The sequence below is a fragment of the Passer domesticus genome, unplaced genomic scaffold (assembly GCF_036417665.1).
Source record: "Passer domesticus isolate bPasDom1 unplaced genomic scaffold, bPasDom1.hap1 HAP1_SCAFFOLD_198, whole genome shotgun sequence".
Taxonomy (NCBI): Eukaryota; Metazoa; Chordata; class Aves; order Passeriformes; family Passeridae; genus Passer; species Passer domesticus.
In genome coordinates, this window is record NW_026989979.1 from 4,308 (window position 1) to 27,879 (window position 23,572).

General features: G+C 45.0%; 1 protein-coding gene across 1 annotated transcript; it reads left to right on the top strand.

The window, feature by feature from the left end:
* Positions 1–1,904: 1,904 nt before the first annotated feature.
* On the top strand, positions 1,905–22,887 carry LOC135292092 (acetylcholine receptor subunit beta-like; the record flags this gene model as incomplete). The annotated part of the gene is made up of 11 exons (XM_064406329.1): positions 1,905–2,030; positions 3,590–3,634; positions 4,265–4,374; positions 7,753–7,862; positions 10,173–10,363; positions 11,755–11,779; positions 12,420–12,605; positions 16,282–16,505; positions 19,402–19,649; positions 19,796–19,823; positions 21,133–22,887. Coding segments are annotated over 9 exons (1,128 nt in total), but the record flags the coding sequence as incomplete, so codon positions are not given.
* Positions 22,888–23,572: the final 685 nt, after the last annotated feature.

Below are 23,572 nucleotides of genomic sequence, written 5' to 3' on the forward strand. Positions count from 1 at the left end.
GGGATTTTTTGTGTCAATTTTGGGTCAATTTCGTGTTTTTTCCAGTAAATTTTGGGTCAATTTTGGGGTTTTTTGTGTCAATTTCGGGTCAATTTCGTGTTTTTTCCAGTAAATTTTGGGTCAATTTTGAGTTTTTTGAGTCAATTTTGGGTCAATTTCGTGTTTTTCCCTCCCATTCCAGGGTGGGGGAGGGGCCGGGGTCATTCCCGGGTCAATTCCGGGGGGGGGTGGGGGAGGGGCGGAATTCCCCCCCCCCCTTTTTTTTTTTTTTTCCTTTCCCCTCCCCCACATCCGGAGCAGGTGCGGCCGCCCCTCCCCCACTCCCCCTCGCCCCTCCCCCACTCCCCCCCGCCCCTCCCCCACTCCGGCCATGGCCGCGCGGGCGCTCGGAGCCCCCCGCGCCTTCCTCCTCCTCCTCCTCCTCCTCCTCGCGGAGCCCGGTACCCCCCGAGCGACCCCAAAACCCCCCGGATTCACCCCAAAAACCCCGCGGGACCCCTCCCCAAAAAATCCCCCCGGACCCCCAAAACTCCCCAAAACTGCCCCAAAATTCACCCCGGGACCCCCAAAATCCCAAAAATTCCCCCCAAAATCCCCCCCCGAGCGACCCCAAAACCCCCCGGATTCACCCCAAAAACCCCCCGGGACCCCTCCCCTAAAAAACCCCGAAATCCCCCCCGGGACTCTCAAAATGCCCAAAATTGACCCAAAATCCCCTCGGGACCCCCAAAAATTCCCCCGGGAACCCCAAACCCCAAAAATTCCTCCCAAAATTCCCCCCCCGAGGGACCCCCAAAACCCCCCGGATTCACCCCAAAACTTCCCCGGGACCCCTCCCCAACCCCCCCCTTAAAAACCCATGTAATGGGTGTAATTACTTAAGGATTAATTAATTAATTAGCTCATTATCCCCGGGCTCTGCTCCCTCCCGGGCCGGGAATTTTGGGCTGGATTCCCATTTTTATCCCATTTAATCCATTTTTATTCCATTTAATCCCATTTTTTGGGGATTTTTCCCATTTAATCACTGTAATTAATTAAGGATTAATTAATTAATGATCCCCCAGGGCTCTGCTCCCTCCTGGGTTGGGAATTTTGGGCTGGATTCCCATTTTTATCCCATTTTTATCCCATTTAATCCCATTTTTATTCCATTTAATCCCATTTTTTGGGGATTTTTTCCCATTTAATCACTGTAATTAATTAACGATTAATTAATTAATGATCCCCCAGGGCTCTGCTCCCTCCTGGGTTGGGAATTTTGGGCTGGATTCCCATTTTTATCCCATTTTATCCCATTTTATCCCATTTTAATTGAATTTAATCCCATTTTTATGGGGATTTTTTTTGTTTTAATCAATATAATTAATTAAGGATTAATTAATTAATCACCCCCCAGGGCTCTGCTCCCTCCTGGGTTGGGAATTTTGGGCTGGATTCCCATTTTTATCCCATTTTTATCCATTTTATCCCATTTTATCCCATTTTAATTGAATTTAATCCCATTTTTGGGGGATTTTTTTGTTTTAATCAATATAATTAATTAAGGATTAATTAATTAATCACCCCCCAGGGCTCTGCTCCCTCCTGGGTTGGGAATTTTGGGCTGGATTCCCATTTTTATCCCATTTTATCCCATTTTATCCCATTTTAATCGAATTTAATCCATTTTTTTTTGCGTTTTTCCCCATTTAATGACCGTAATTAATTAAGGATTAATTAATTAATTGTCTCCCAGGGCTCTGCTCGCTGTCGGGGTCGCTGCTGGGGCGGTACCGGGCGGGGATTTGGGGCTGGATTCCCATTTTATCCCATTTTAATCGAATTTAATCCCATTTTTTTTGCGTTTTTCCCCATTTAATGACCGTAATTAATTAAGGATTAATTAATTAATTGTCTCCCAGGGCTGTGCTCTCTCTCGGGGTCGCTGCTGGGGCGGTACCGGGTGGGCCGGGGTGCGGCCGGGGGCGCCCGGGGGGGGCCCCGTGCTGGTCTCGGTGGGGCTGGAGCTGGCGCAGCTCGTGGGGCTGGTATGGGATTGGGGGAAATTGGGGGGAAATTGGGAAAATTTGGGGGAAATTCGGGGGAAATTTGGGACATTTTGGGGAAATTTGGGGGATTTTGGGACATTTTGGGGAAATTCGGGGAAATTTGGGGATTTTTCTGAGATTTTTAGGGAAATTTTTTGATTTTTTGGGGGGATTTCTGAGGAATTTTAAAGGGATTTTGGGGGGATTTGCTAAATTTGGGGGAAGTTTGGGGAAAATTTGGGGATTTGGGGAATATTTTGGGAAATTTTGGGAATTCTGGGGGTTTTTGGGGGATTTTTGGATGATTTTAAAGGGATTTTGGGGATTTTAAAAGGATTTTTGGGAGAAATTTGGGCGAATTTGGAGAATTTTGGAGTTTTTGGAATTTTTTTTTTTAATTTTTGGGATTTTTTTGGGGATTTTGGGGGGATTTGGGGGAATTTGGGGAATTTTTGGGATTTTTTTTGATTTTTCGGGTTTTTTTAATTTTGGGGGGATTTTAAAGGGAATTTTGGGAGAAATTTGGGAATTTTTGGGAAATTTGAGGAAATTTTGGGGAATTTTGGGGAATTTGGGGAGATTTTTGGGAAATTTGGGACATTTTGGGGAAATTTGGGGGAAATCCGAAAATTTTGGGGAAATTTTGGGGATTTCGAGGGATTTGGGGGGGATTTTAAAGGGAATTTTTGGGAATTTTGGGGGATTTTTTTGTGAGATTTTTGGGGAATTTTTGTGAAAATTTGGGGATTTTGGGGGAAATTTGGGACCTTTTGGGGGATTTTTCAGGGTTTTTTTTTTATTTTTGGGGGATTTTAAAGGGAATTTTGGGGGGGTTTGGGGGGATTTCAGGAAATTTCGAGAAAATTTGGGGGATTTGGGGGATTTTGGGAAAATTTGGGGAAAATTTGGGGGTTTTGGGGGAATTTGTGGAAATTTGGGGAATTTGATAAAATTTGCGGAAAATTTAGGTATTTTGGGGATTTTTTTTTGGGAATTTTTGGGATTTTTTTGGGAATTTTTGGGATTTTTTTGGGATTTTTTAGGGATTTTTTTATTTTGGGGGAATTTTGGGGAATTTTTGGGATTTTTTAATTTTTGGGGTATTTTAAAGGGATTTTGTGGGGGAATTTTGGGAATTTTTGGGGGAATTTGGGGAAATTTGGGGAATTTGGGGGAGATGTGGGGAATTTGGGGGAATTTTGGGAAAAATTTGGGAATTTTTGGGGATTTTTTGAGGGATTTTGGGGGATTTTTAAAGAGATTTTGGGGGGCAATTTGGGAACTTTTTGGGAATTTGGGGAAATTTGGGGGAATTTTTGTGATTTTTGGGGGTGAATTTGGGGGGATTTTGGGGAATTTTGGGCGGAATTTGAAGGGATTTTTGGGGGTGAATTTGGGGGATTTTGGGGAATTTTGGGCGGAATTTGAAGGGATTTTTGGGGTTTTTTTTTTTGCTTTTTTTGGTTTTTGGGATTTTTTGGGTGGGGGAGGGGTCCCAAAACCCCCAAAAATCCCAAAAAAATCCACAAAAACCCCAAAAATTCCCAAATTTTCCCCAGGATGAGAAGAACGAGGAGATGACGACGAAAGTTTACCTGAACCTGGTGGGAATTGGGGCAAATTCCGGGGAATTTGGGAAATTTGGGGCAAATTTGGGAAAATTTGTGAAATTTTGGGGGTTTTGGGGCAGATTTTGTGGAATTTTGGGTTTTTTTGTGTGGATTTTCTGAAATTTGGGGGTTTTGGGGTGAATTGTGTGGATTTTGGGGGTGGATTTTTCGGAATTTTTGGGTTTTTTGTGAGAATTTTCAGGAATTTTTAGAGGTTGTGTGTGAATTTTGTGGAATTTTCGGGTTTTTTTGCACAAATTTTCAAGAATTTTTGGGTTTTTGGTGCAAATTTCAGGAATTTTTAGGTTTTTGGTGTGAATTTTGGGGTTTTTTGTGCAGATTTTCAAGAATATTTGGGTATTTTGCATGAATTTCATGGAATTTTGGGGTTTTTGGTGCAAATTTTCAGGGATTTTGGGGTTTTCTGCAAGAATTTGATAAAATTTTTAGGTTTTTTTGTGCAAATTTTCAGAAACCTTTGAGTTTTTAGTGCGAATTTTGTGCAAATTTTGGGTTTTTTCGTGCAAATTTTATGGAATTGGGGTTTTTTGGGACACATTTTCAGGAGTTGGGGTTTTTGGTTGGAATTTTCCCAAAGTTGGATTTTTTTCCCCGTTTTCCCAGAGCTGGCGCGACCCCGGCTCTCCTGGGACCCCCGGCAGCACGGGGGGGGTGGCGGCGCTGCGGCTGCCGGCCCAGCACATCTGGCTGCCAGATGTGGGGCTGGACAACAAGTACGGCCGCGTTTGGGGCAAATTCCGGTGGTTTTGGGAAAATTTGGGAAATTTTCTGGGATTTTCTGGGAAATTTTAGGAGTTTTCTGGGATTTTTGGGTGATTTTTTGGGATTTTTTTTTGATTTTTGGGGTTTTGGGGGCACATCTGGCTGCCAGATGTGGGGCTGGACAACAAGTACGGCCGGATTTGGGGCAAATTCCGGCGGTTTTGGGAAAATTCGGGAGTTTTCTGGGATTTTTGGGTGATTTTCTTGGGATTTTTTTTAATTTTTCTGGGATTTTTTGGGGATTTTGGGGGTTTGGGGGCACATCTGGCTGCTAGATGTGGGGGCTGGACAACAAGTACGGGAAATTTGGGGGAAATTCCGGCGGTTTTGGGAAAATTCGGGAGTTTTCTGGGATTTTGGGTGATTTTCTTGGGTTTTTTTTTATTTTTCTGGGATTTTTTGGGGATTTTTGGGGGTTTTGGGGGCACATCTGGCTGCTAGATGTGGGGCTGGACAAGAAGTATGGGGAAGTTTGGGTCAAATTCCGGGAATTTTGGGAAAATTTGGGAGTTTTCTGGGATTTTTTTGTGGTTTTGGGGAATTTTCTGGGATTTTTGGGGGATTTTTTGGGGAATTTTGGGTGATTTTGAGGATTTAAGGGCACATCTGGCTGCCAGATGTGGGGCTGGCCAACAAGTACGGGGAGATTTGGGGCAAATTCAGGGGATTTTGGGAAAATTTGGGAGTTTTCTGGGATTTTTTTGTGGTTTTGGGGAGTTTTCTGGGATTTTTGGGTGATTTTTTGGGGAATTTTGGGTGATTTTGGGGATTTAAGGGCACATCTGGCTGCCAGATGTGGGGCTGGAGAACAAGTACGGGGAGATTTGGGGCAAATTCAGGGGATTTTGGGAAAATTTGGGAATTTTCTGGGAATTTTTGGGAATTTTTTGGGTGGTTTTTGGGGGGATTTTTGGGTGGTTTTTTTTAGGTTTTTTGAGTGTTTTTTAGGGGTTTTTTTTGTTTGTTTTTTTGGGGGGTGTTTGATGTATTTTATTTGATTTTTTTTTGGTTTTTTCTGTTTTTTTTTTTTTTTTAAATATTGGATTTATTTGAGTTCTTTTTTCAGCTTTTCCCTTTTTTTGTCCCTTCCCCCCCCCCCCCCCCCCCCCCAGCAACGACGGCGAGTTCGGGGCGATTTTGGGATAATTTGGGGAAATTTTTTTTTTAGGTTTTTCGGGTATTTCAGGGTGGTTTTGGGTTTTTTGGGGGTGGTTTTTTGAGGTTTTTGGGGGGTGGGTTTTGTGGTTTTTGAGGTGGTTTTTTGGGTTTTTTTGGGGTTTTTTTTGTGGTTTTGGGTTATTTGGTGTGGTTTTTTTGGGGGATTTTCGGCTTTTTTTGGGTTTTATGGGGGTGGTATTTTGGGGCAATTTTTGGTGTTTTTGGGGTGGTTTTTTCAGGGGTTTTGGGGTGGGGCTTTTTTGTGGTTTTGGGTTTTTTGGGGGGTTTTTGGGGTTTTTTTGGGGGATTTTTGGGATGGTTTTTGGGGGTGTTTTTTGGGGGGATTTTTCGCTTTTTTGGGGGGATTTTGGGGTGGTTTTTGGGGTATTTTTTTCGGGTTTTTGGATTCTTGGGGGGGAATTTGGGGTGGTTCTTTCTGGGTTTTTGGGGTGGGTTTTTGGCAGGATTTTGGGGGCTTTTGGGGTAGTTTCGGGGGGGGGGTTTTGTGTGCTTTTTTTGGGTTTTTGGGGGGTTTTTTTGCGTGGTTTATTTTGGGTTTTTTGGGGTGGCTTTTGGGGTTTTTTGAGGTGATTTTTGGGGGGTTTTTTTTTTGGGGTTTTTGAGTGTTTTTGGGGGGTTTTTTGGGGGGTTTTGAGGTATTTTATTTTATTTTTTTTTGGTTTTTTTTTGTGGTTTTTTTTTTTTTAAATATTGGATTTATTTGAGTTCTTTTTTCAGCTTTTCCCTTTTTTTGTCCCTTTTTCCCCCCCCCAGCAACGACGGCGAGTTCGGGGCGATTTCGGGGATAATTTGGGGAAATTTTTTTTTTAGGTTTTTCGGGTATTTTGGGGCGGTTTTGGGTTTTTTGGGGGTGGTTTTTTGGGTTTTTTTGGTTTTTTTTTTGTGGTTTTGGGTTATTTGGTGTGGTTTTTTTGGGGGATTTTTGGCGTTTTTTGTGTTTTTTGGGGGTGGTATTTTGGGGCAATTTTTGGTGTTTTTGGGGTGGTTTTTCAGGGTTTTTGGGGTGTTTTTTGGGGGGATTTTTGGGATGGTTTTTGGGGTTTTGGGGGTGTTTTTTGGGGGATTTTTCGCTTTTTTTGGGGGGATTTTGGGGTGGTTTTTGGGGTGGTTTTTGGGGTATTTTTTTCGGGATTTTGGATTCTTGGGGGGGAATTTGGGGTGGTTCTTTCTGGGTTTTTGGGGTGGGTTTTTGGGAGGATTTTGGGGGCTTTTGGGGTAGTTTCGGGGAGGGGTTTTGTGTGCTTTTTTTGGGTTTTTGGGGGTTTTTTTGCGTGGTTTCTTTGGGGTTTTTTGGGGTTTTTTGAGGTGATTTTTGGGGGGTTTTTTTTTTGTTTGTTTTTTGGAGTGTTTTTGGGGGGTTTTGAGGTATTTTATTTGATTTTTTTTTGGTTTTTTGTGTTTTTTTTTTTAAATTTTGGATTTGTTTGAGTTCTTTTTCCAGCTTTTCCCTTTTTTTGTCCCTTTCCCCCTCCCCAGCAACGACGGCGAGTTTGGAGGGATTTTGGGGATAATTTGGGGACATTTTTTTTTTTAGGTTTTTCGGGTATTTTGGGGCGGTTTTGGGGGTTTTGGGTTTTTTGGGGGTGGGTTTTGTGGTTTTTGAGGTGGTTTTTTGGGTTTTTTTGGGGGTTTTTTGGGGGTTTTTTTTGTGGTTTTGGGTTATTTGGTGTGGTTTTTTTGGGGGATTTTCGGCTTTTTTTGGGTTTTTTGGGGGAGGTATTTTGGGGTTTTTTGGGGTGGTTTTAGGGTGTTTTTTTTGGGGGAATTTTTGGGATGGTTTTTGGGGTTTCTGGGGTGTTTTTTGGGGGAAATTTTTTTTGGGTTTTTGGATTCTTGAGGAGGGTTCTGGGGTGGTTTTTTGGGAGGATTTTGGGGGGTTTGGGGCAGTTTTTGGGGTTTTTTTTGCATGCTTTATTTGGGTCTTTTGGGGTGGCTTTTGGGGTTTTTTGAGGTGATTTTTGGGTGGTTTTTTTTGGTTTTTTTAGTGTTTTTTAGGGGTTTTTTTTTGGTTTTTTGGGGGGTGTTTGATGTATTTTATTTGGGTTTTTTAGGTTTTTTTTTTGTTTTTTGTGGGTTTTTTTTTTTTTTAAATTTTGGATTTTTTTGAGTTTTTTTCCAGCTTTTCCCATTTTTTGTCCCTTTCCCCCCAGCAACGACGGCGAGTTCGGGGTGTCCCTGGGGGTCCGGGCCATCGTCAGCCCCGACGGCGCCGTCACCTGGAGACCCCCGGCGCTCTTCCGCAGCCGCTGCCCCCATCCGGGTCAGCCCCAAACACCCCAAAATTCACCCCAATTTGGGGATTTGGGGAAAAATTGGGAATTTTCGGGGATTTGGGGGGGGTTTGGGGGGCTTTGGGGGATTTTTTGGGGATTTTTTTGGGATTTTAAAGGATTTTTGGGGGTTTTTTGGGATTTTTTTTGTATTTTTGGGGTTTTTTTAAACGAGATTTGGGTTTTTTTTAAACGAGATTTGGGGTTTTTAAAGGGATTTTTAAAGGGATTTTTGGGGTTTTTAAAGGATTTTTTGGGATTTTTTTTAGGGATTTTTTTGGGGTTTTTTCAAAGGAATTTCTGGGGTTTTTTGTGGGGTTTAAAAGGGATTTTAGGGATTTTTTAAACGATTTTTTGTTGTTTTAAAGGGATTTTTTGGGGGTTTTTTTAAAAGAGATTTGGGGGGGTTTTAAAGGGATTTTTTGGGGGTTTTTTAGGGATTTTTTTTGTATTTTTGGGGTTTTGAAAGGGATTTTTGGGGTTTTTTTAAACGAGATTTGGGGTTTTTAAAGGGATTTTTAAAGGGATTTTTGGGGTTTTTAAAGGGATTTTTTTTTTAAGGGATTTTTTGGGTTTTTTCCTAGGGATTTTTTGGTTTTTTCGGGATTTTTGGGGGGTTTTTAAAGGGATTTTTGGGGTTTTTAAAGGGATTTTTAAAGGGATTTTAGGGATTTTTTAAAAAGGATTTTTGGGGGTTTTAAAGGGATTTTAGGGATTTTTTAAAGGACTTTTTGGGTTTTAAAGGGATTTTTTGGGGGGTTTTTAGAGGGGATTTTTAAAAGAGATTTGGGGTTTTTTTTAAGGATTTTTGGGGGTTTTTAAAGGGATTTTTTAGGGTTTTTTAAGGATTTTTTGGGGTTTTTTGGGGGGTTTTAAAGGGATTTTTTAAAGGGATTATGTTTTGGATTTTCTAAAGGGATTTTTAGAGATATTTGAAGGGATTTTGGGGGGGTTTTTAAAGGGATTTTTTAGGGGGGCGGTTTAAGGGATTTTTTTTTGGTTTTTTATGGATTTTTGGGTTTTTTAAAGGGATTTTTAAAATGGATTTTTAAAGGGATTTTTTTTTATTTTAAAGGGGTTTTTTAGGGTTTTTTAAAGGGATTTTTTGGGGGGGATTTTTAGGGATTTTGGAGATTTTTTAAAGGGATTTTTTTGGGTTTTTTAAAAGAGATTTGGGGCTTTTAAAGGGATTTTTGGGGGTTTTTAGGGATTTTTTGGGGTTTTTAAAGGCTTTTTTTGGGGTTAAAAGGGATTTTTTTTTGTTTTGTTCGGGGATTTTTTTCCTCCAGGAACCTGGGATTTTTTGTGGCCGATTTTGGGCTGAATTCTGGGGATTTTGGGTTTTTTTCAGAGATTTTGGAGCATTTTCCAGGGACTTTTAGGGTTATTTTCAGGGATTTTTGGGGCATTTTTGGGGTACTTTTGGGGTTTTTTTGGGGATTTTTTTGGGATTTTTTTCCTCTGGAAACCCACAATTTTTCAGGGCCGATTTTGGGCTGAATTCTGATGATTTTGGGGGTTTTTTTTCGGGATTTTGGGCCATTTTCCAGGGATTTTGGGTCTTTTTTTTTTTTTTTTTCCCCAGGGATTTTTTTGGGGCATTTTTGGGGTTTTTTTTTCAGGTATTTTTGTGGCATTTTTTGCTCCAGCAACCCAGGATTTTTCTTGGCTGATTTTGGGCTGAATTCTGATGATTTTGGGGTTTTTTTCTTGGATTTAGGGCCATTTTTCAGGGATTTTGGGGCATTTTCCAGGTGTTTTGGGTCATTTTTGAGGTTTTATCAGGGATTTTTAGGGTATTTTGGGCCTCCAGCAACCTGCAATTTTTCGGTGCTGATTTTGGGCTGAATTCTGGGGATTTTGGGGAATTTTTGAGGGATTTTGGGGTATTTTTGGGGTTTTTTTCAGGGATTTTGGGGCATTTTTCAGGGATTTTTATGGGATTTTTGAGGGATTTTGGGGCATTTTTGAGTTTTTTCTCCATGATTTTGGGGGTATTTTGGCCTCTGGAAACCCCCAATTTTTTGGTAGCTGATTTTGGGGTGAATTCTACTGATTTGGGGGTTTTTTCAAGGATTTTGGGCCATTTTCCCCGATGTTTTGGGGCATTTTTGGGATTTTATTCAGGGATTTTTGTGGAATTTTTTTCTCCAGGAACGCAGGATTTTTCATGGCTGATTTTGGGGTGAATTCTGGTGATTTTGGGTTTTTTCCAGAGATTTTGGAGCATTTCCCAGGCATTTTTAGGGTTATTTTCAGGATTTTTGGGGCTTTTTTGGGGTATTTTTGGGTTTTTTCAGGGTTTTTTTCCTCTGGAAACCCGGGATTTTTCGGTGCCGATTTTGGGCTGAATTCCGGGGATTTTGGGCCGCAGGTGTCGCACTTCCCGTTCGACTGGCAGAACTGCTCGCTGAATTTCCGCTCGGGCTCCTACGGCCCCGGCGAGCTGCGGCTGCAGCCGGGGGGCCCGGCCGGGCCCGGGGGGCCGCAGGTGGCGCTGCCCGCCGACTTCCAGGGTGAGTTTGGGCCGAAATCCCGCGATTTTGGGGCATTTGGGATTTTTTGGGAATTTTTTAGGGATTTTTTGGGGGATTTAATTTGATTTTTTGATTATTTTTTGGGTGGATTTGGTGATTTTTGGGTCCTGGTGGTGCTGCCCCCCGACTTCCAGGGTGAGATTGGGCTGAATTCCCAAGATTTTGGGACATTTGGGGATTTTTAGGGATTTTTTTAGGGAATTTTCTGGCGATTTTTTGGGGTTTTTTGGCGATTTTTTAAATTTTTTAATTATTTTTTGGGGATTTTTGGGGGGGTTTGGGGGTTTTGGGCTCCTGAGGGTGCTGCCCCCCGACTTCCAGGGTGAGTTTGGGGCGAATTCCCGCGATTTTGGGGCATTTGGGATTTTTTGGGATTTTTTCGGGATTTTTGGGGGATTTTTTTGTTTTTTTTTTTTTATTTTTGAGGGATTTTTGGGGGGTTTTGGTGGTTTTTGGGTTCTGGGGGGGTGCCCCCCGACTTCCAGGGTGAGTTTGGGGCGAATTCCCGCGATTTTGGGACATTTGGGATTTTTGGGGAATTTTTTAATGATTTTTGGGGTATTTAATTTGATTTTTTGGGATTTTATTTCTTTTTTTGGGGGGGGGGATTTTTTGGGTGTTTTTGGTGATTTTTGGGTACTGGTGGCGCTGCCCCCCGACTTCCAGGGTGAGTTTGGGGTGAATTCCCGCGATTTTGGGACATTTGGGATTTTTTGGGAATTTTTTGGGATTTTTTGGGGATTTTTTGGGGTTTTATTTGATTTTTAAATTATTTTTTGGGGATTTTTTGGGTGTTTTGGGGTCCTGGTGGTGCTGCCCCCCGACTTCCAGGGTGAGTTTGGGCCGAAATCCCGCGATTTTGGGACATTTGGGATTTTTGGGGAATTTTTTAATGATTTTTGGGGGATTTCATTTGATTTTTTGGGATTTTATTTCATTTTTTTATTATTTTTTGGGGATTTTTTGGGTGTTTTTGGTGGTTTTGGGGTTCTGGCGGTGCTGCCCCCCAACATCCAGGGTGAGTTTGGGCCGAATTCCCGCGATTTTGGGGCATTTGGGATTTTTAAGGATTTTTAAGGGATTTTTTGGGGATTTTTGGGGATTTTTTATTAATTATTGGGGATTTTTTGGGTGTTTTTGGTGATTTTTGGGTACTGGGGGCGCTGCCCCCCCGACTTCCAGGGTGAGTTTGGGCTGAATTCCCAAGATTTTGGGACATTTGGGGATTTTTAGCGAATTTTTAAAATTATTTTTTCAGGATTATTGGGATTTTTTGAGGGTTTTTTGGGATTTTTTAGGGATTTTTGGGGGATTTTGGGGGGTTTTGGGGTCCTGGGGGGCGCAGGTGGCGCTGCCCCCCGACTTCCAGGGTGAGTTTGGGCTGAAATCCCGCGATTTTGGGACATTTGGGATTTTTAGGGATTTTTTAAATAATTTTTGGGGATTTTTCGGGATTTTTTTTGGATTTTATTTGATTTTTAAATTATTTTTTGGGGATTTTTTGGTGTTTTGGGGTCCTGGGGTGCTGCCCCCCGACTTCCAGGGTCAGTTTGGCTGAATTCCCGCGATTTCGGGACATTTGGGATTTTTAGGGATTTTTTAAATAATTTTTGGGGATTTTTCGGGATTTTTTTTTGGATTTTATTTGATTTTTAAATTATTTTTTGGGGATTTTTTGGTGTTTTGGGGTCCTGGGGGTGCTGCCCCCCGACTTCCAGGGTGAGTTTGGGCCGAAATCCTGCGATTTTGGGACATTTGGGGATTTTTAGGGAATGTTTTTATGATTTTTTGGGAATTTTTTTGGGAATTTTTTTGGATTTTTGAGTGATTTTTTGTGATTTTTTGGGTTTTTTGGTGGGTTTTTTGGGGTTTTTTTGTTGGTGTTTTGGTGGGGTCTGAGGTTTTTTTTTTGTTTGTTTTTTTGGGCTTTTTTGTGGTTTTTGGGGTTCATTTTTGTGGTTTTTTGGAGTTTTTTTGGTTAATTTCGGGTTTCTCACCTGCCCCCCCCAGAGAACGGGCAGTGGTCCCTGGTCCATCGCTCGGGGGGCACCTGGGGCCCCCCGGCCTCACCTGAGGGCGTCTCCTTCCACCTGGTGCTGCGGCGGAAGCCGCTCTTCTACCTGGCCACGGTGCTGGTGCCCTGTGTGCTGACCACGCTGCTGGCCGTCGGCGTCTTCCACCTGCCCCCCGACGCAGGTGAGCGCACCTGGGCACAGGTGAGACACACCTGGGCACACCTGGAGACATTTAACACACACCTGGATACACCTGAGCACACCTGGATACACCTGAGATACACCTGAGGTACCTGAGACACACCTAGGCAGGTAAAAATACACCTGGGCGCACCTGGATACACCTGAGGTACCTGGGATACACCTGGGGGCACCAAAACCACACCTGAGACACACCTGGATACACCTGGGCACACCTGGATACACCTGAGATACACCTGAGGTAGCTGGGATACACCTGAGCACACCTGGGCACACCTGGAGACATTTAACACACACCTGGATACACCTGAGCACACCTGGATACACCTGAGACACACCTGAGGTACCTGGGATACACCTGGGCACACCTGGATACACCTGGAGGCATTTAACACACACCTGGGCGCACCTGAGATACACCTGAGGTACCTGAGACACACCTGGGCACACCTGGGCACACCTGGGGCATTTAACACACACCTGGGCACACCTGGATACACCTGGAGGCATTTAAAATATACCTGGATACACCTGGGCACACCTGAGATACACCTGAGGTACCTGGGATACACCTGGGGGCACCAAAACCACACCTGAGACACACCTGGGCACACCTGGGCACACCTGGAGACATTTAACACACACCTGGGCACACCTGGGCACACCTGGATACACCTGAGATACACCTGAGGTACCTGGGATACACCTGGGGGCACCAAAACCACACCTGAGACACACCTGGGCACACCTGGGCACACCTGGAGACATTTAACACACACCTGGGCACACCTGGGCACACCTGGATACACCTGAGATACACCTGAGGTACCTGGGATACACCTGGGCACACCTGGGCACACCTGGAGGCATTTAACACACACCTGGGCGCACCTGAGATACACCTGAGGTACCTGAGACACACCTGGGCACACCTGGGGGCATTTAACACACACCTGGGCACACCTGGATACACCGGAGGCATTTAAAATATACCTGGATACACCTGAGATACACCTGAGGTACCTGGGATACACTGGGGGCACCAAAACCACACCTGAGACACACCTGGGCACACCTGGGCACACCTGGGCACACTTGGAGGCATTTAGCACACACCTGGGCACACCTGTCTGTGTCACTCTGGTCCCTGTCCCATTACCTGTGTCACACCTGTGTGTTACCTGTCCAGGTGTTCTGATCTCTGTGTTACCTGTGTGTTACCTGTCCAGGTGTTCTCACCTGTCCATGTTTACCTGTCCAGGTGAGAAGATGTCGCTCTCTCTGTTCGCCCTGCTGACACTGACCGTGTTCCTGCTGCTGTCCTTGTCACACCTGTGTCTCACCTGTCCCATTACCTGTTACCTTTGTTTTACCTGTGCAGGTGACCTCACCTGTGTGTCTCACCTGTCCAGGTGAGAAGATGTCTCTGTCACTCTTTGCCCTGCTCACCCTGACCGTGTTCCTGCTGCTGCTGGCCCATTACCTGTGTCACACCTGTCCAGGTGTTCTCACCATTGTGTTACCTGTGTGTTACCTGTGCAGGTGACCTCACCTGTCCATGTTTACCTGTCCAGGTGAGAAGATGTCGCTGTCACTCTTTGCCCTGCTCACCCTGACCGTGTTCCTGCTGCTGCTGGCCGACAAGGTCCCTGTGTCACACCTGTGTGTTACCTGTCCAGGTGTTCTCAGCTGTCTCTCACCTGTCCAGGTGAGAAGATGTCCCTCTCTCTGTTCGCGCTGCTGACGCTGACCGTGTTCCTGCTCCTGGCCCATTACCTGTGTCACACCTGTCCCCATTACCTGTTACCCATGTTTTACCTGTCCTACACCTCGTGTCTCACCTGTCTCTCACCTGTCCAGGTGAGAAGATGTCTCTGTCACTCTTTGCCCTGCTGACGCTGACCGTGTTCCTGCTGCTGCTGGCCGACAAGGTGCCGGCCACGTCGCTGCAGGTGTTCTCACCTGTGTCACACCTGTCTGTGCCACATTACCTGTCTGTTACCTGTCCAGGTGTTCTGATCTCTGTGTTACCTGTCTCTCACCTGTCCAGGTGAGAAGATGTCGCTGTCACTCTTCGCCCTGCTCACCCTGACCGTGTTCCTGCTGCTCCTGGCCCATTACCTGTGTCACACCTGTGTGTTACCTGTGCAGGTGTTCTGATCTCTGTGTTACCTGTGTCTCACCTGTCCAGGTGAGAAGATGTCCCTCTCTCTGTTCGCGCTGCTGACGCTGACCGTGTTCCTGCTGCTTGCTGGCCGACAAGGTCCCTGTGTCACACCTGTGTGTTACCTGTGTCACACCTGTACAGGTGTTCTGATCTCTGTGTTACCTGTCTCTCACCTGTCCAGGTGAGAAGATGTCGCTGTCACTCTTTGCCCTGCTCACCCTGACCGTGTTCCTGCTGCTGCTGGCCGACAAGGTGCCGGCCACGTCCCTGCAGGTGTTCTCACCTGTGTCACACCTGTGTGTTACCTGTGTCACACCTGTTACCTGTGTGTTACCTGTCCAGGTGAGAAGATGTCGCTGTCGCTGTTCGCCCTGCTCACCCTGACCGTGTTCCTGCTGCTGCTGGCCGACAAGGTCCCTGTGTCACACCTGTGTGTTACCTGTGTGTTACCTGTGCAGGTGACCTCACCTGTCCATGTTTACCTGTCCAGGTGAGAAGATGTCGCTGTCACTCTTTGCCCTGCTGACGCTGACCGTGTTCCTGCTGCTGCTGGCCGACAAGGTCCCTGTGTCACACCTGTGTGTTACCTGTGTGTTACCTGTCCAGGTGTTCTGATCTCTGTGTTACCTGTGTGTTACCTGTCCAGGTGAGAAGATGTCCCTCTCTCTGTTCGCGCTGCTCACCCTGACCGTGTTCCTGCTGCTGCTGGCCGACAAGGTGCCGGCCACGTCGCTGTCCCTTTACCTGTGTGTTACCTGTGTGTTACCTGTGCAGGTGACCTCACCTGTCCATGTTTACCTGTCCAGGTGAGAAGATGTCTCTGTCACTCTGCCCTGCTCACCCTGACCGTGTTCCTGCTGCTCCTGGCTGACAAGGTGCCGGCCACGTCCCTGCAGGTGTTCTCACCTGTGTCACACCTTTGTGTTACCTGTGTCACACCTGTTACCTGTGTGTTACCTGTGTGTTACCTGTCCAGGTGAGAAGATGTCGCTGTCGCTGTTCGCGCTGCTCACCCTGACCGTGTTCCTGCTGCTGCTGGCCGACAAGGTCCCTGTGTCACACCTGTTACCTGTGCAGGTGTTCTGATCTCTGTGTTACCTGTGTGTTACCTGTGCAGGTGACCTCACCTGTGTGTCTCACCTGTCCAGGTGAGAAGATGTCGCTGTTCGTGCTGCTCACCCTGACCGTGTTCCTGCTGCTGCTGGCCGACAAGGTGCCGGCCACGTCGCTGCAGGTGTTCTCACCTGTGTCACACCTGTTACCTGTGTGTTACCTGTGTCTCACCTGTCTCTCACCTGTCCAGGTGAGAAGATGTCGCTGTCGCTGTTCGCGCTGCTCACCCTGACCGTGTTCCTGCTGCTGCTGGCCGACAAGGTGCCGGCCACGTCGCTGCAGGTGTTCTCACCTGTGTCACACCTGTGTGTTACCTGTGTCACACCTGTTACCTGTGTGTTACCTGTGTCTCACCTGTCCATGTTTACCTGTCCAGGTGAGAAGATGTCGCTGTCGCTGTTCGCCCTGCTCACCCTGACCGTGTTCCTGCTGCTGCTGGCCGACAAGGTGCCGGCCACGTCCCTGCAGGTGCCGCTCATCGGCCGTTACCTGACGGGGACGCTGGTGCTGCTGGCGCTGGTGGTGGCGCTCAGCGTGGGCGTGCTCAACCTGCACCACCGCTCGCCCGGCACGCACGGCATGCCCGCCTGGGCACGGCAGGTGAGGGAGCACATGGGGAACCCAAAAATGCAAAAATTCCGGGGAAAAAAGTCAAAAAAATGGGCAAAAATGGGCAAAAATGGTCAAAATTAGAAAAAAAACCAGCCCAAAACAGCCCCAAACCAGCCCAAAGCTCACCTGGCACGCACAGCATGCCCCGCTGGGCACGGCAGGTGAGGGGGCACCTGGGACAGGTGAAAATGGGAAAATTCCAGGGAAAAAACTCCAAAAAATGGGCAAAAATGGTAAAAAATGGTCAAAATCCAGCCCAAAACTCACCTGGGCACAGCTCCACCTGCACCACCGCTCACCTGGCACGCACGGCATGCCCACCTGGGCACGGCAGGTGAGGGGCACCTGGGGAACCCGAAAATGCAAAAATTCCGGGGAAAAAACTCCAAAAAATGGGCAAAAATGGTTAAAAATAGCAAAAATCCCGGCCAAAACGGCAAAAAACCAGCCCAAAACCAGCCCAAAACTCACCTGGCACACACGGCATGCCCACCTGGGCAAGGCAGGTGAGGGGCGCACCTGGGGGACACGAAAATGCAAAAATTCCGGGGAAAAAAGTCCAAAAAATGGGCAAAAATGGTAAAAAATGGTAAAAAACTGACCCAAAACTCACCTGGGCTCACCTGGCCACGCCCCCAGGTGAATTTTGGGGCTCCCAGGTTGAATTTTTGGGTTCCCAGGTGAATTTTGGGACATTTCGGGGTTCTCAGGTGAATTTTTTGGGTTTTCAGGTGAATTTTTGGGTTCCAGGGTGGGAATTTTGGGGTTTTCAGGTGAATTTTGGGACATTTTGGGGTTCTTGGGTGGGAATTTTGGGATATTTTGGGTTCCCAGGTGGGAATTTTGGGTTTCCAGGTGAATTTTGGGACATTTTGGGGTTCTCAGGTGGGACTTTTGGGTTTTCAGGTGAATTTTGGGGGTTTCCAGGTAAATTTTGGGGTTCCCAGGTGAATTTTTGGGGTTTTGGGGTAAATATTTTGGGTTTCCAGGTGGGAATTTTGGGTTTTCAGGTGACTTTTGGGGTTCCCAGGTGAATTTTAGGGACTTTCAGGTGAATTTTTGGGGTTTTCAGGTGAATTTTTGGGGGTTTTCAGGTGAATTTGGGGATATTTTGGGGTTCCTGGTTGGGAATTTTGGGTTTTCAGGTGAATTTTTTGGGGTTTTCAGGTGAATTTTTTGGGGTTTTCAGGTGAATTTTGGGTTCCCAGGTGAATTTTTGGATTTTGGGGGTAAATTATTTTGGGGTTTCCAGGTGGGAATTTTGGGTTTTCAGGTGAATTTTGGGATTTTCAGGTGAATTTTTTGGGGTTTTCAGGTGAATTTTTTGGGGGTTTTCAGGTGAATTTTAGGGATTTTCAGGTGAATTTTTGGGGGTTTCCAGATGAATTTCGGGATATTTTGGGTTTCCAGGTGGGAATTTTGGGTTTTCAGGTGAATTTTAGGGACTTTCAGGTGAATTTTGGGGTTTTCAGGTGAATTTTGGGATATTTTGGGGTTCCCGGGTGGGAATTTTGGGGTTTCCAGGTGAATATTTTTGGTTTTCAGGTGTATTTTTGGGACTTTCAGGTGAATTTTTGGGTTTCCGGGTGGGAATTTTGGGGTTCCTGTGTGAATTTGGGACATTTTGGGGTTCCCAGGTTTTTTTTTTTGGGTTTTCAGGGTTTTTTTTTTGGGGTTTTCAGGTGAATTTTTTGGGTTTTCAGATAAATTTTTGGGTTCCAGGGTGGGAATTTTGGGGTTCTCGCGTGAATTTTGGACATTTTGGGGTTCTTGGGTGGGAATTTTGGGATATTTTGGGTTTCCTGGGTGGGAATTTTGGGTTTTCAGGTGAAATTTTTTTTGGGTTTTCAGGTAAAATTTGGGGTTCCCAGGTGAATTTTCGGGGTTTTGGGGTAAATATTTTGGGTTTCCAGGTGGGAATTTTGGGTTTTTCAAGTGAATTTTTGGGGGTTTTCAGGTGAATTTTTGGATTTTCAGGTGAATTTTTTGGGGTTTTCAGGTGAATTTTAGGGACTTTCAAGTGAATTTTTGGGGTTTCCAGATGAGTTTTTTTGGGTTTTCAGGTGAATTTCGGGATATTTTGGGTTTCCTGGGTGGGAATTTCGGGGTTTCAGGTGAGATTTTTTGGGGTTTTCAGGTGAATTTTTGGGGTTCTCAGGTCAATTTTGGGACATTTTGGGGTTCCCTGGTTGGAATTTTGGGGTTCTCAGGTGGGAATTTTGGGTTTTCAGGTGAATTTTGGGGGGTTCCAGGTAAATTTTGGGGTTCCCAGGTTGAATTTTGGGACATTTTGTGTTTCCAGGTGGGAATTTTGGGTTTTCAGGTGAATTTTAGGGACTTTCAGGTGAATTTTGGGGTTTTCAGGTGAATTTTAGGGACTTTCAGGTGAATTTTGGGGTTTTCAGGTGAATTTTGGGATATTTTGGGGTTCCCGGGTGGGAATTTTGGGATTTTCAGGTGAATTTTTTGGGGTTTTCAGGTGAATTTTAGGACTTTCAGGTGAATTTTTGGGGTTTCCAGGTGAATTTTTGGGGTTTTCAGGTGAATTTTGGGATATTTTGGGTTTCCCTGGGTGGGAATTTTGGGTTTTCAGGTGAATTTTTTTTGGTTTTCAGCTGAATTTTTGGGGTTCCTCAGGTCAATTTTTGGGACATTTTGGGGTCCCCTGGTTGGAATTTTGGGTTTTCAGGTGAATTTTGGGTTCCAGGGTGGGAATTTTGGGACATTTTGGGGTTTTCAGGTGGGAATGTTGGGATATTTTGGGTTCCCAGGTGGGAATTTCGGGTTTTCAGGTGAATTTTGGGGACATTTTGGGGTTTCCAGGTGGGAATTTTGGGGTTCCCAGGTAAATTTGGGGGTCCTCACCTGTCCCCTCCCCCCCCAGGTGTTCCTGCAGCGCCTCCCGCCCCTGCTGGGCCTCCGCCCCTCCCCCCCCCTCCGACCCCGCCCCTCCCCGCCCCTCCCCCCTCCTGGCCCCGCCCCCCCGCGCCTCTGACGCCTATTTCTTGCGCCGCCCCTCCCCCCCCCGGCCCCTCCCCCCGCGCGGCGGCCCCGAAACCGCCGGGAATTGGCCCCAAAATTGGCCCCGGAGCTGCGCGAGGCCGCGGCCGCCGCCGCCGCCATCGCGGGGAGGCTGCGGAGAGAGGGAGCGCGGCCGGCAGGTGAGCGCACCTGGCACACCTGGGCACCAAAAACACACCAAAAACACAAAAAACCACCCAAAAAATACACCTGAGATACACCTGGGCACACCTGGGGGGCAGAAACATCGCGGGGAGGCTGCGGGAGAGGGAGCGCGGCCGGCAGGTGAGCGCACCTGGGCACACCTGGGCACACCTGGGCACCAAAAACACCCAAAAACCACCCAAAAACCACACCTGGGCACACCTGGGCACACCTGGGCACCAAAACCACACAAAAACCACCCAAAAAATACACCTGGGGGCACCTGGGGGCAGCTAGGCACCAAAAACACACCAAAAACACCCAAAAACCACCGAAAAAACACACCTGGGGCACACCTGGGGGCACCTGGGCACCAAAAACACACCAAAAACACCCAAAACCACCCAAAAAACACACCTGGGCACACCTGGGGGGCAGAAACATCGCGGGGAGGCTGCGGGAGAGGGAGAGCAGCAGGCAGGTGAGCGCACCTGGGCACACCTGGGGCACACCTGGGCACCAAAACCACACAAAAACCACCCAAAAAACACACCTGGGCACACCTGGGCACCGAAAACACACCAAAAACACAAAAAAACACCCCAAAAACCACCTAAAAAACACACCTGGGCACACCCTGGGCACCAAAACCACACAAAAACACAAAAAAACACCCAAAAACCACCCAAAAAATACACCTGGGGACACCTGGGCACACCTGGGCACTGAAAACACCTAAAAACCACCCAAAACCACAAAAAAACCACCCAAAAATACACCTGGGCACACCTGAGATACACCTGGGCACACCTAGCACTAAAAAGACACCAAAAACACACAAAAACCACCCAAAAATACACCTGGGGACACCTGGGGGGCAGAAACACACCTGGGCACACCTGGGGGGCATCTGGGGACATTTCCCCCCATTTTCCACCCCAATTTTCCCCCTTTTTTCCCCTCAATCCCCTTCCATCCCATTTTTCCCCGCTTAATCCCATTTTCCCCTCATTTCCCCCCCATTTTTCCACCCGGTTTTCCCCACTTTTTCCATATTTGCCCCCATTTTATCCCATTTTCCCCCCTTTTCCCCCCATTTTTTACCCAATTTTCCCCATTTAATTGCTTTTTTTCCCAATTTTATCCAATTTTATCCCATTTTTCCCCATTTCCCCCTTTCATCCCATTTTTTCCCATTTCCCCCCCATTTTCCCCATTTTTCACCCAACTTTCCCCATTTTTTTTGCTTTTTCCCCCATTTTATCCCATTTTTTCCCATTTCCCCCCATTTTCCCCCTTTAATCCCATTTTTTCCCCATTTTCTCTCCTTTTCATCATTTTTTCCCCATTTTTCGCCCGATTTTCCCCATTTTTTTTGCGGTTTTCCCCCCCTTTTTTTTTTTTGTTCTTTCTCTTTTTCCAAATCTCCATTTTTTCTCCCCATTTCCAGGCTCAGGACGAGTGGCGGGCGCTGCCCCTGGCCCTGCCCCAGCTCTGCCTCTTTCCCCATTTCATCCCTTTTTTTCCCCATTTTTAACCCAATTTTCCCCATTTTTTTTGCTTTTTTCCCCATTTTATCTCCTTTTTTCCCTTTTCCCCCCATTTTATCCCATTTTTTCATATTTTCCTCCCCATTTTCTCCCTTTAATCCCATTTTTCCCCTGATTTTCCCCATTTTTCACCAGTTTTCCCCCATTTTTTACCCGATTTTCCCCATTTTTTTTTACGTTTTTCCCCATTTTTTTTGCGTTTTTCCCGATTTCGCTGTTTTTCGCCCCATTTCCAGGCGCAGGGACGAGTGGCGGGCGCTGGCCATGGCCGTGGACCGGCTCTGCCTGTGGGCGCTGCTGCTGCTCACGGGGGGCTGCGCGCTGGGCACGGGGCTGGACGCGGCGCTGCACCGGCCCCCCGAGACCCCCTTCCCCTGACCCAAAACACCCCGAAATCACCCCAAAAGTACACCCAAAATACCCCTGAAAATATCCTGAAATTATCATAAAAATATCCTGAAATTATCATAAAAATATCCTGAAATTATCACGAAAATATCCTGAAAATATCATAAAAATATCTTGAAAATTTCATAAAAATATCCCCCCCCCAAAAAAAAAAAAAATCCCCGAAAATATCCCCAAAAATATCCTGAAAATATCTCAAAAATATCCCCAAAATTATCACCAAAAATATCACAAAAATATCCCCAAAATATCCTGAAAATATCTCAAAAATATCCCCAAAATTATCACCAAAAATATCACAAAAATATCCCCAAAATATCCTGAAAATATCTCAAAAATATCCCCAAAATTATCACCAAAAATATCACAAAAATATCCCGAAAATATCCAAAAAATATTCTGAAAATATCCCAAAAATATACCGAAAAATATCGCAAAAATAAACCCAAAAAATTCCCAAAAAAAAAAAAAAATATCCCCAAAAATACCCCAAAATTATCCCTTAAATATCCTCAAAATATCCTGAAATTATCACAAAAATATCCTGAAAATATCATAAAAATATCTTGAAAATTTCAATAAAAATATCCCCCCCCCCAAAAAAAAACAAAACCCCAAAAATATCCCAAAAATATCCCCAAAATATCCTGAAAATATCTCAAAAATATCCCCAAAATATCCTGAAAATATCTCAAAAATATCCCCAAAATGATCACCAAAAATATCACAAAAATATCCCCAAAATATCCTGAAAATATTCTGAAAATATTCCTAAATTATCCCCAAAAATATCCCGAAAATATCCAAAAAATATTCTGAAAATATCCCAAAAATATACCGAAAAAATATCGCAAAAAATAAACCCAAAAAATTTCCAAAAAATAAAAAAAATATCCCCAAAAATACCCCAAAATTATCCCTTAAATATCCCCAAAATATCCTGAAATTATCACAAAAATATCCTGAAATTATCATAAAAATATCTTGAAAATTTCATAAAAATATCCCCCCCCCAAAAAAAAAAAAATCCCCAAAAATATCCCGAAAATATCCCCAAAATATCCTGAAAATATCTCAAAAATATCCCCAAAATTATCACCAAAAATATCACAAAAATATCCCCGAAAATATCCAAAAAATATTCTGAAAATATCCCAAAAATATACCGAAAAATATCGCAAAAATAAACCCAAAAAATTCCCCAAAAAATAAAAAAAATATCCCCAAAAATACCCCAAAATTATCCCTTAAATATCCCCAAAATATCCTGAAATTATCACAAAAAATATCCTGAAAAAAACCCAAAAATGTCATTAAAAAATCCCCAAAATTATCCCAAATTTTGGCTGGAGGCGGCGCTGCACCGGCCCCCCGAGGACCCCCTTCCCATGACCCAAAATCGGCAAAAATCACCCCAAAATTACCCTGACAATAGCCCCAAAATATCCTGAAATTATCCTGAAAATAGCCCAAAAAATATCAAAAAAAAGAAAAAAAAAATCCCCCCAAAATCCCCAAATTATCCCCAATATAAACCCAAAAATATCCCGAAAATAACCCAAAATATTCCAAAATTATCCCCAAAATATCCCAAAAATGTTCCTAAAAATATCCCCAAAAATTTTTTTAAAAATCCCCAAATTAACCCCAAAATATCCCAAAAATATCCTGAAAATATCCCAAAAATATCACAAAAATATTAAAAAAATCCCCAAAATTATGCTGAAAATTCCCCCAAAAAATTCCCAAAAATATCTCAAAAATCCCCACAAAAAACCCCAAAAAAATCCCCAATGACCCCAAATTTGGGGGGTCCTGATCCCCTTTTTCCCCCAAAATCCCCAAATTTGGGCATCCGGAGCCGAACCGGCCTCGATTTCCCCCAAAATTTCCCCAAAATTTTTTGGGATCCCCCCCAAAAAAATCCCAAAT